The following is a 12615-nucleotide window of genomic DNA, read 5'->3' as shown; positions in this document are numbered from 1 at the left end:
GGCCATCATGCTCTATAGCAACCTGCCACCAAATCAGAAACAGACAATGACAAATGAACATGAGATAAAATCTTAAAACATACTGTGAAGCCCTACCCTGGGCAGATATTCAATACAATGTATCTGCCTGTGACAGAGACCAGACTTCTGTTCTTTTTGCACTTTGACAACATTGCTGTAACTTGTCATGTCAACTAAGTATTATAGAATTGAATAAAAATTAATTCATGTAAAGACATCATTGTCACCAACAGAGGAAAAAAATTCACACTACAACCAAACATTTTTCACCACGTATTTTCTACAATGAAATCAAGTTATAATTCTGAATATCTCTACAAAAAGCAATTATTAAAATGAAAAATTAACACATGATTATGATTTAATGAAACATGTTAGTTCTATAATTGATTAATTCATTTAATGAATGGAAGGTGGAGCTTTTACTGCTATTGTACTACCACAATTACTATTATAAAAGATGCAGGAGGTGTTTTAAAATGCACATTCAACTGCTTCCACATTAAAACAGACCCCTGAGGTTAGACACATTTGCAAGTCAAATAAAATTCAAAAACTCTGTTCTTTCCTTAATCTGAGCATTTTATTTAATTTTATATTACTGAATAAGTTATAATTCCTTTATACAAGTGTAGTTTCTTGTGAACCATTTATCATGCATCAAGTGAAATAGGTGAAATTTTCCTTTTAAAACGTCCAAATTTATAAAATTACATTTTATTGTATTGTACTTTTACCAAATTCCTCATGTGCCAAAGCTTTTGCAAAAATATATGTCTGGTGAAACAATGTTTAAATAAATAATAACATTCTCACACTTAAGTGCACTTTGTAGGATAAAAAATAAATAGCATGTTTATGTAAGGTCCTTTCATTTACTGTACACAAGTTCTTACTATCCTTTTTAACTATTTTGTAGTTTTAAAATAAGAAAAGAATTTCTGCATAAATATTTCTATATATAACTTTTTAGTAATGATATAGTTCTGACTTCAAGTATTTAAATTTCAGATCCCATCAAACCTATATTCTGAAAAAAATCACTAAACTTTTACTCTCAATATATAAATATTAAGCTATGACTAAATTAAATTTGAATTAATCTTCAACACATTGGAAGAAAGTAAGCTTTGTATCCTACAGACTTGTGCAAAAAGATTCAAATATGTACATAATATATAGACAGAAAAGAAAACCTTCTATGCTTTTAAAATGAGCTAATCCTCTGAAAATCTGGAAAGAGCTGATTTCCAGCAGTTAACCCTTTGACTTCCTAGTCCAAGTGACAATAAAATACGGTTTAAAATGGGAAGGGGGGAGAGGAGGGAAGTATTATTAAAGCAATGATTGGTTACCTTTAAAACTCTTTGCTTTCTCCTCTGAGGCCTTTTGTTTTCAGTTAGCACCTAAAAAAATATCAAATTGCAGAATAAAGTTTAACTTAAAAAATTAAATCCCCAATTTTATTAGAAAACTGTAATACTGTAAATACCCATAATGCTTTATATGCAGCATTTGAACTGATGGAGACTTTACACTGTAAAGTCACTGCAACCAAAACAAAAAGCTGTGCTATAAAAACGTAGCAGGGAAAGACCCTTTTCCCCCCTGAAAGTCTGCCTTAATTAGGCTCTGCATTCTTCACAGCAAAAACCCACGAGGTGGCCATCTTGCTTCCTTCTGCAGAGGAACCCTCTACAGTGTAGCACTTCTTGAGGCTGCTTTTTGGGTATTATTATCATGGTGTTTAAAAGCAGCAGCCCCTGCCTGCCAACGCTGGGGACGTGCTGGGCATGCCTCTCGCAAAAAGAGCTCCAGAAAGGGCCCAGCCAATGGCAAGGCGAGGCCAGCCGCTCCAAACTGATCTTCCCTGCCTAGCCCTTCCTAAACAAAGGGTCTCCTATGTGGGCTTTGCTCTGAGCAGAGGACACGGGGCAGGCACAAGCTGCGACATGGATTCGCGGCGGCGGATCCGGCCCAGCGCGGCGCGCACTGGAGAGGCTGAGCTCGCTTCCCCAACGCAACGCAGCGCAGCGCCGCGGCCGGGCCGGTCTCCCCGCGGCCAGCAGCCTGGCCCGGCTCGCGTGTGGGGACGAGGCGACAAGCCTGGGTCGGCGTGAGGGGAGCCGGGCGCCGGCTTGGCCCCGCTCCTGCCGCCGGGGCGCCGGCCGCGGGCTCCGCTGGGCGCACCCCCTCCCCCGGGCAAGGTACGGCGCAGTTTGACTTTATAAGGCAAGGCTACATATTAGCGACATTGAAAGGAGGCGGAGGTGAGGCGAGGACACGGTCCCAGGCTGGACAAGCCCCCCTCGGTGCAGCAGGCGCGCTGCCCACCACTCTTCGAGGGCTGTCAGTCCGTGCCTGCTGCTGCCGGGGGCCCAAGGGGACGCGCCCTCCCTTGCTAGCACCCCCGCCCCGTCCTGGCTCCTGCCCTCGTGCTCAACACGCGTTGCTGAGGTTTTATTGTTCAGGGAGTCTGTCAGGAGCCCCAAAAGAGCAGCTCTCAGGCCGCTTGGGCCCCAGGCAGCCCCCCTCTCGACGCACATCAGCTTGTATTCACTAGCTCCTCTACTTCCACTTTGCTTTTAATACATGACCTAATGACCGAAAACCTTCCCTGGATAGTATAGGGGAAGAACTGGATTAAGTACTCTAGGAAACTACTTTCCACATGGGTCTCAGCGACAGAAATTTGCAGACCTCTCTCACTAGATTTAACAGAAATCTATTTTTTTTCTTTTAAAAAAGGGAATCATTTATTGCACATAAACTAGGGCCTAGATCCCAAAAACCCACTGACTTCTAGAAAAGACTGTGATTGATGGCAGGGGGCTCTGGAACAGACTGGATCTCATCAGGCCGAGTTTGATCATTACAATTTATTGTTTACTTAAAACTTCACTAAAGAATTTTCAATAAATGTCTCTCAGGCAGAAAACTGGCTGTACATTTGTGCACTGCCTCTGGAAATAAAGGGAAATTTACATCCAGTAGCAGTTGTAGCAGAGAACTGCCTGCATTTTACAGCTGCAGTTGAACAACACATACAAATTCAAATATATGCATGTCTAGCTACTTGATTGTGGGTGTAAATGAGGGCGCTACAGGTGTAAACATGGAGATGTGCACCCACAATTATTTTGAAATGTATCAGTTAAATTAGACGTAGTGTTGCCATTTGTTTATTGCATAATATTAGCTACTTAAACCCTAATTTGTTTTGATAGGACAGGGTGACATAAGGTAGTCAAGTGTAATGTTATGTTATAATACACGTGGTAAACCATATTAAAAATTATAAAGACATACACATGCAGTGGTTTAATTCTGTCTAATACCCTCAGTTACCTAAGATTTTATGGTCCCACAAAAACATATTTTCATTTGTTTAGAGCCAAGTGTTTTTCACTTCTTTAATTCAGGCAATCGCATTGATTTGTATGTGCAGCAAGAAATAGAGCTGATAAAGGTGTAAGGTTAAGCAGGACCATCCCCATCAGTTAAAAAAAGTTACCCCCTATTATTAGAAGTAACATGTAAGATTATTCGGGCTGGCAGAAAAAAAAAAAAAAAAGAGAAATATACTATTTTCCCCTAATTTGTTAGCTATGTGCATTTGGGAGTTCTTGGTATATAATTAGTTTTGGGTTTCACTTTCCCCTGTTGTTTGTGTGGGTCTTTAATATAAAAAACATTTCTTACCTGTTGTTAACATAAACAAATTGTAATTGAAAAAAATGGCACAGAGGCTTAGAGGCAGTTACAATGTTCGAACTATTTTTAAATCATTCTTTGAAAATGATTAGATACCAAGTTCACAGCTTCTCTTTAATGAATACCCCCTCATCTTCAACACTCAATACCACATAGAATACTAAACTAGTGTAAACTATAATTATTTTGCATGTACACTGAATGCCAAATCAAAGCAAGTTACACAACTTTGTCGCCCTGCCACTTGAGCCTGATCTGCAACTTATACCACCATTTACAGCACTGCTGAATGTTGCTTAGTAGAACCTACAACATTTCCAAACAACACAGACATACATTGAGACTCAACAGCAACACAACAAACTACTGAATGAAAGCAAATAACCTGTTTTGTTAGAGGACAGCTGTGAAATAACCCAAAATATCTATATTGCATGCAATTTGTATTGGAATGAAAATAAGACAAAATTTAAAAAGGTTAGTATTCATAATAATACTAATTAATAATAAAGTATTTCTGTAACATTTATTGTGAGATCTGTTAAATATAAAACCTTTATTGTATTTTTAAAAGCTTAGCGCAGTATTTGTTAAATATTAAAAAATTATATACCTTTTAGCCTATATATTTGAGATTCTTTCCTTTGTACTACCAACTCATAACAAAATGTCATTAATCCATCAGAATGAGGTGTATTACATAAAAAACAGTTGTGCTACCCATAGAATCTATGAACTAGAGCCCACAATGCTTTAACCAGATTTTCATGATGTCATGTCCCTGCATAATCTATTACATCCTTCAAGGTAAGATATTCCTGAAAGTTTATGTGGATGTTATTTCAAAGAGATGTATGCCTGCCCAATATAGTTTTAAAATCTTATATCTCGATTATGTGCAAATTAATTAAAGTAACAGAATAGTAACTAATATTGGCTCCAAATGTGAAAATTATTCTCTCTAGGTTGATTGTGCATGCATAACAGCACTCAGATTTTAGACTTCAGGCATGGACTCTACCAGCTGGGTCTTGTTGTCTCTAAAGGTAAATCCATATATGATCTTAAAAGTCATCATTCCTTTGCACTAAGCAAGGACATGCTTTGTATCTTAAAGGCATATCCTGAAGTAATTCCACATGCAGGCTTTCACGGATTTCAGTGTGCATTTTGTGATTGGTAGAATGTAATTCTAGCACTTTGTCTAGTTGAAACTAGAAGGGAGAATCCTTCTTTTGAGGGGAAAACATCTTGCATAAAATGTAGTTTAAGGATGAAAACAGCTATCCCCCCACTCTCCAGTGAATCACCTCAAGAAAATACTAACATTCTATCTATATGAGCGACAGAACTATGACTCCTTGCAACCAGAAATCTACTGAAACTAGCCTGATTCCCTTCTTTAAAAAAATAAATAAATAAATAATCCTGGACAGAGTCCTAAGGCATTTTCCAATTCCCTTCCACTTGAAAAATAAAACCTACTCCCAGAGCAGTCTTAAACCCTTTGCCAGCCAGGGATTCCCTTCTGAGCAGCTAATATGTCTACCTTACCTGAAAAGTTTCAGAGTAGCAGCCGTATTAGTCTGTATCCGCAAAAAGAAAAGGAGGTCTTGTGGCACCTTAGAGACTAACCAATTTATTTGAGCATGAGCTTTCGTGAGCTACAGCTCACTTCATCGGATGCATTCAGTGGAAAATACAGTGGGGAGATTTATACACACAGAGAACATGAAACAATGGGTGTTACCATATACACTAACGAGAGTGACCAGGTAAGGTGAGTGATCACTCTCGTTACAGTGTGTATGGTAACACCCATTGTTTCATGTTCTCTGTGTGTATAAATCTCCCCACTGTATTTTCCACTGAATGCATCCGATGAAGTGAGCTGTAGCTCACGAAAGCTCATGCTCAAATAAATTGGTTAGTCTCTAAGGTGCCACAAGACCACCTTTTCTTATCTGAAAAGTAACTTTTGAGCATTGCAAGATACTGCTTCCCCTCCCCCACCACCCTCCTTAGGATTCAGCACCTCTACATTACATTCCTAGACCCTGACATATATTTATATTTCAGAAATACTGTTTAATTTCTTTCAGTTCCTCAAACAATTTTGTATTCTATAGCAGGATTTGTTGTTTAGAAATATTCAAAGTAAGAGTCTCTGTATTTCATTCAAATATAATTTTACAAGAAATTATCCAATGGTATGTTCCCAAAGGGCAGAAGTACACATTTTGCTCAACCCAGTCTTCTGAAACTTTACAAGGTCAAAAGTATTTCTTGCCATTTACTTGAAGAGGCAAGGAGGCCTTTTGGGTTGTAGTTTTAAAACAATTTGATATGCACAGTATAAAATATACCCCTTTTTTTCTAAAAGTACACCAGAAAATGAAACTGCTGGAGCAGAGGAACATAAAGGGAATGGGGATATAATTAAGAAGGCAAAGAGAGGACTTAAAGAAAAGGAGGTGAAGAAGCAAAGCAGGAATACAAAGAGAAGGTCAGACTATGCAAGAAGAAAATAAAAGAAAACCATGTTTAGCCTGGAAAAAAAGATTGACAGAAAAGCTGGAATTCATTCTTTCCTTGACCCTGCCTCTGCCAAAATCCTTTTTCATGCCTTAATCACCTTATTATCTCATCTCCTGCAATGCTCTCTTTTAAGGTCTTCCTAAGTCCATACTCATTAAAAATAAGGAAGAGCATAATGTTGCTGCTACATTACTCTTTTGCTGTAGGAAGCAGGGAGTTTCCCCATACTCCATTCTCTTCACTGGCTTGTTATTTGTTGATCTTCAAATCAAATAGAGTAACTTCAGGCCTGCTTTAACTTACACCAACTAGACCAGAGATGACTGGAGAGACTAGGTGGGAGTAGTGAGATCATGTATTAGAGTCAGAGGATTGATAAGGGACAGATAATTCATGGGGCTAGGGTAGGAGAGGAAGTTCAGGGGACGAAAGATGGATAGATTAAGGGGGTTCAATTGTGAGGGAGGATGGAACAGGGGGATGAAGAGAAAAGACAAAGAGATTGAGAGCCTCCAGAAATGGCAGAAGGCTTTCAGGATGTTCTGGGAGTGGAGAACAGAAACTTGTGAGAGGGATGAGCAAGAAGACAGACCACTGGGACTGAAAGAGCACAGAGGGAACAGAACAGGGACCAGAGAGGAAATTGGGGAAATAAAGAATATATGGGCAGGATGAGGTATGTGACCTGGCTGAGTAACCAGGAATGACTGAGATGCAAGAAACAAAGGGACAGGCAATTAGAAAGGAGGAGAGATTTAGAGGGAGAATGCGAATAGAATATGGAGCCAGGGGGTTTTGTTGTAGTTTTGTTCGTATTTTATTACCAAAATGTTTTTCTATAATTCCACATACAGAGCAAGCAACCTCCTGTTGTAAAATCCAGGCATTTGCACTTGGTATTTCACAATGTGGTGAGGGATGATCCTGCCCACCTCAAACCTTCCACTTAAATCTTTTTTACTCTCTCCAGCCCCTGATTAGTTCTATCTCTGGGCCTACTTTTCCACATTGGCCAGTGTGACCAGATTTGCAGCAGACTAAAACTTATGCCCACCTCTAGTTATATGAATGCATGTGGTATGAGCAACAGAAACACTAGCTCACTCTAATCTTCAAGGCTTATAACTGGAGAAGTATATTCAACTGTTACGATTAAATTTTATCTAATATGTTGTCCAAATCTACAGAATGACTGATATTTTTAAGAATTTACAAATGGACCTCAAATCTTATGAAGGTGTATTGTTTCTGTTTCTTGCTTACCTCAAAAGGTAGCATTATTGGTGGTGGCGGCTTTTTCAGTTCTTCACATTTTCTCTTTTTACATATCCGGTGACTTGTTTTGCGTTTCCTGCAACAGCTGCATTCCTCACAATTAGTTTTCCGCAGACAAGGTTCACATACCCCACACCGTCTTCGTTTCTTTTTTTCTAACATAGGGAGCAAAGATGAATATGAGAGAGGGTAACTGTAAACTGGGTTTGTAAAGGAGGATGGTTCTGAAGCCTCAGCAGAACTGATGCTATTGCTTTTGCTGTCCTGAACTGAGTTCAAGTTTATTCCAACACTTCCTGATTGTAATGAAGAATCCTTATACCGCAGTTTTGAATCAGTTGGTGAATGTACATTTCTCTCTCTGTCAGAGGTAAGAGCGGAGCTTCCTGTGTTTGAGGACAACCCTGAAATAGAGCGTTCAGAGGAATGTCCAGTATTTTCTTTGAAGACTGCAGTTGTTGTAGAGACTAAGGCTACTATGCTTTTTTCTGTGTTTGATGATGAAATAGGGACATAACCTGAGTCCAGAAATAAAGTTTCTTTACCAATGTATTTAACAGGCTGCTGCACTGCAAGATTAACTGGTTCACAAACTGTGACTACATTTTTTGTGTCAGATTCTGAATCATCTCTTTTACAGCACAAGTCAGAATTTGAGTCAGGTTCTTTATTATCAGGCACCAAATCCAAGTCAGTTTTTATGTGCGATCCAAAAAAAGAGCCCAAATCTTCTAAATATACGATTGAATTTGATTCAGTGGTAACTAGAGAGTCAGAATTTGAATCGGGTTCTTTATCAGCAGGCTTCAAATCTAAGTTAATCTTTACATGGGATTCTGCAAATGAGCCTGAATCTTCTAAATGTTTTTTTGTGTTTAATTCAGAGGTGATTATAGAGTCAGAATGGAAAGGTGCCGGAACAAGCTCAGAATTCTGAGTAAAACTTTCGTCTGAGCTTCCTGTATTGATCTTACTTGATGTCCACCCACAGGGCGGCTCTTCACACTCATACTCCTCCTCTAATACTTCTGGATTGTAAATGCTTGGTAGACGCTTTGAAATGGAGACACTTGATTCAGGTCTCCCTATCTTTTTATCTTGACTATCATATTTAATGGAGGGCTCAATGTCTGTATCACATAGAATGTTGAGAGGGGTTAATTCATTTTGTGCTGAATCTTGTTTTGAAACCCTTTCAGCAGCTTCAACTTTTTTTTCTTCCAATATAGTAAGGGTTTCTTGTTCATACTTGTCCGTTTTTTCTAATCTTTTCTGTGCTGTAACTTTCTTTTTTTTGGTAATTACTGCAGTTTGGGACAGTCTATGAGAGAATGATCTGCTACGAAGAGACATTGTAAAGCCACTGAAGTTTAAAGAATCCTGGTTATGAAAGAGAATATTATCTGTTTTCTCCATATTTACCCAAGATGTTCCAGATAAAGCTCTAGTTACACTACTCCTGAGAAATCTAACTGATGAACTCAAAGGTGGTTTCTTTTCTTGTTGCTTTTTCTTTACATCATTTTTTTCTTGCATTGATTTTTTGCATTTTCCAGAACTCACAGCCTTTTTGGAATTCTTCTTGGCTTTCTTTTTCACTTGGCTAGATTTCTTTTTGCCTTCACTAGTTTTCCTTTTGCCTAACTCTTCCTTTTTGACTAATCTGGAAGGTCTGGCGTGGTGAGCCATGTCTATCAAGGAGTTGATATGTAAAAGGAGTAGTGGAAAAAATCATGGGCTCTTGAAGGAATTTTTCACTTCAACAGAAAATTGCATACTCTTATTGCTGTTCTCTGTCATAATACAGAGTTGAATCTGAAATAAAAAAAAGTTTGTTTTTTTAATTTAATCATAAAAGTCTGTATATCAGTATTATATAAAAGTCTCAGTTAAAGCTAAATATTTAAAACATTGAGGCAAAAATTGGAATATTTGAATTTTATCAAATATTTAACATCTTATTAATGTTATATATATATATATATATATTATATACACACACAGCATATACTCTATAATCCTTTCAAAGTGGGCATCTTGGTAAAGTGGACAAAGAGCAAAAGACCAAGGGAACTTCACACTTTACTGACTCATTATTTGTACACAAATATATCAATGAAGCCTGAGTTCACTGCAACTTGCTTCAGGTTAATTTACAGCTCTCCTCCCCCATATGATTCAGGACAAGAGTGTGCCTGGTTACATGTGGCTGCACAGAAGATTAAGACCTCCCTCCACAAGGCCAGGTAGGACCTACTCTTATCACACCTCAGGAACAGATCACCTGATACACACATCTGCCCACCCCGAAGCAGCAGCCAGAGAGAGCTACTGCTTCTTCACCCACATGCTGGCCAATAGACCTGGCCAGGCGAAAGGTGAGGAAAGTAACCTGTATCCTCAAAAGGGATATTCCAAGTTATTTCTCCTCTCGTTGAGCTGGAAAAGAGCAGGAGAGGAACTGGGATTCTGAGTCACAATTCCTTCTGGGATGCTGTGACTAGGCTTAGCACTGAATATGGTGCAATATGTAAAGCACACAATCTTGCTGTCAGTGTCACATAAATATATTATGTAGGCAGTGGTGACTGCTCCACAGACATTAAGGTTGTTGCCGCCAATATTCAATATAAGGCTTATCCTGCCTTCCCAATCCTCCATAACTTTTAAGTTTAAAGAACTCCTGATCTGAAGTTTTCTGTAATAAATTCAAGTCTGATTTCCAGATCAGAATTGTTTAGGGGACAGAGTCAATATACAGTATGTTTTTATCAGGCTGTCAAGTGATTAAAAAAATCAATCACAATTGATTGCGCAATTTAAAAAAAATGAATCGTGATTAATCGCACTCTTAAACAATAATAGAATACCATTTGTTTAAATATTTTTGGATATTTTCTACATTTTCAGATATATTGATTTCAATTACATTACAGAAAATACAAAATGTACAGTGCTCACTTTATTTTTGAGTACAAGTATTTGCACTGTAAAAAACAAAACAAATAGTATTTTTCAAATCATCTAATACAAGTACTGTAGTGCAATCTCTTTATCATGAAAGTTGAACTTACAAATGTAGACTTATGTAAAAAATGCATTCAAAAATAAAACAAGGTAAAATTTTAGAGCTTGCAAATCCACTCAGTCCTACTTCTTGTTCAGCAAATCACTCAGACAAACAAGTTTGCTTACCTTTGCAGGAGATAATGCTGCCCGCTTCTTGTTTACAATGTCAACTGAAAGTGAGAACAGGCATTCGAATGGCACTGTTGTAGCCGGCTTCACAAGATATTTAGGTGCCAGAGGCGCTAAAGATTCATGTGTCCCTTCATGTTTCAACCACCATTCCAGTGGACATGCATCCATGCTGATGATGGCTTCTACTTGATAACAATCCAAAACAGTGTGGACTGACGCCTGTTCATTTTCATTATCTGAGTCAGATGACACCAGCAGAAGGTTGATTTTCTTTTTTGGTGGTTCGGTAGTTTCTGCATTGTAGTTTTTCTCTTTTAAGACTTCTGAAAGCATGCACAACACCTCATCCCTCTCAGATTTTGCAAGGCACTTCAGATTCTTAAAGCTTGGGCAAGTGCTGTAGCTATCTTTAGAAATATCACATTGGTACCATCTTTGCATTTAGTGAAATCTGCGCTGGAGTGTTCTTAAAATTAACAAAACGTGCTGGGTCATCATCCAAGACTGCTATAACATGAAATATTTGGCAGAATGCAGGTAAAACAGAGCAGAGGACGTACAGTTCTCCCCGAAGGAGTTCAGTCACAAATTTAATTAACAGATTTTTTTTAAACGAGTGTTATCAGCATGGAAGCATGTCCTCTGGAATGGTGGCCGAAGCATGAAGGGGAATATGAATGTTTAGCATATCTGGCATGTAAATACCTTGCAATGCCATCCACAACCATGCAAACGCCTGTTCTCATTTTCTGGTGACACACTGTAAATAAGAAGAGGGCAGCATTATCTCCCGTAAATGTAAACAGACTTGTTTGTCTTAGCGATTGACTGAACAAGAAGTAGGACTGAGTGGACTTGTAGGCACTGAAGTTTTACATTGTTTTGGTATTGAGTGCTAAATTTAATTTAAAAATTAGCAATTAAATAAAAAAAACTTTATTATATGAATATTAAGGTTACGTTAAACTCAGAGGCAGTGGTATGATGAATAGGGAATTTGTCAGGAGACCTAGATTCTTTTCCTACTCTACCATGAACTTGCTACATGACCTTTGGCAAGTCACTTCGCGTCTGCGTCTTTCTGTTTTTCCTAACCCTACCCTTTGTCTGTATGATCTATTTAGACTAATTTTGGAGGGACAGGGATTGTCTCTTTCTATAGGTTTCAACAGTGCCTAGCACACCCAGTGCTACTGTAATGCAAATATTGTCAAGGGTAATTCAAGAAAAGACATCTTTAAACTAGAGCTATCAATTAATCGCAGTTAAAGCCTGCGATTAACTGAAAACAAAATTAACGCATTAATTTTTTTAAACCGCGTTAATCACATACCTCTGAGTGAGGCATTGGCTGCAGAGGGACTGGACAGCATCTGGTCAGGCACAGTAACCAAATCTGCCTCCGGAGGGTGGAAAGAGAAGAGGAAGTGGCTCCCATCCCGGCTCTGATGGAAAGGTAGGGATCCTGATCCCGCCGTGCTCCAATGCCCCTAGCCTGCCCCTCATTCCAGGGACCAACACACCCCACTCCCCTCACACCATTGCCTCATTGCCCCAGCTAGCCTCTCACTCCAGGGACCACCCCTCCTCCAGCACCATGCCTCATTGCCCCCAGCCAACCCCTCGCTCCGGGAGGTACCCCATAGAGAATAGGGGCCTAGCGAGCTCAGGCTCGCCTGCCACATGCCAAGTCCCTGAGGTAAAAATCTATGCTCCCTTGCAAACAAGGGCTCACCTAGCTGAAGGAAACCTACCAGTGTTTAATTTAGAAGTTCATAGCCACGGCACCTCTGAGCTAGCTGCATCAGCTATGAATGTAAAATATCTCCTTGATCCCCGGCACCTAATTGCTTGATCCCCAATACC

General features: G+C 39.1%; 1 protein-coding gene across 1 annotated transcript in view; it reads right to left on the bottom strand.

Moving 5' to 3' along the window:
- TET1 (tet methylcytosine dioxygenase 1) overlaps positions 1-12615 on the bottom strand; it is a 121488-nt gene that overhangs the window by 94421 nt on the left and 14452 nt on the right. The window contains exons 2-3 of the mRNA XM_084634104.1: positions 7537-9363; positions 1377-1427 (exon numbers count right to left, since the gene is read on the bottom strand). Coding sequence (XP_084490230.1) covers positions 1377-1427; positions 7537-9237 — 1752 coding nt within the window. The 5' untranslated portion in view covers positions 9238-9363. The remainder of the gene's footprint in view (positions 1-1376; positions 1428-7536; positions 9364-12615) is intronic.

This window comes from Lepidochelys olivacea (genome assembly GCF_965140295.1).
Source record: "Lepidochelys olivacea isolate rLepOli2 genome assembly, chromosome: 7".
Taxonomy (NCBI): domain Eukaryota; kingdom Metazoa; phylum Chordata; order Testudines; family Cheloniidae; genus Lepidochelys; species Lepidochelys olivacea.
This window is presented reverse-complemented; position numbering and strand designations above follow the sequence as displayed.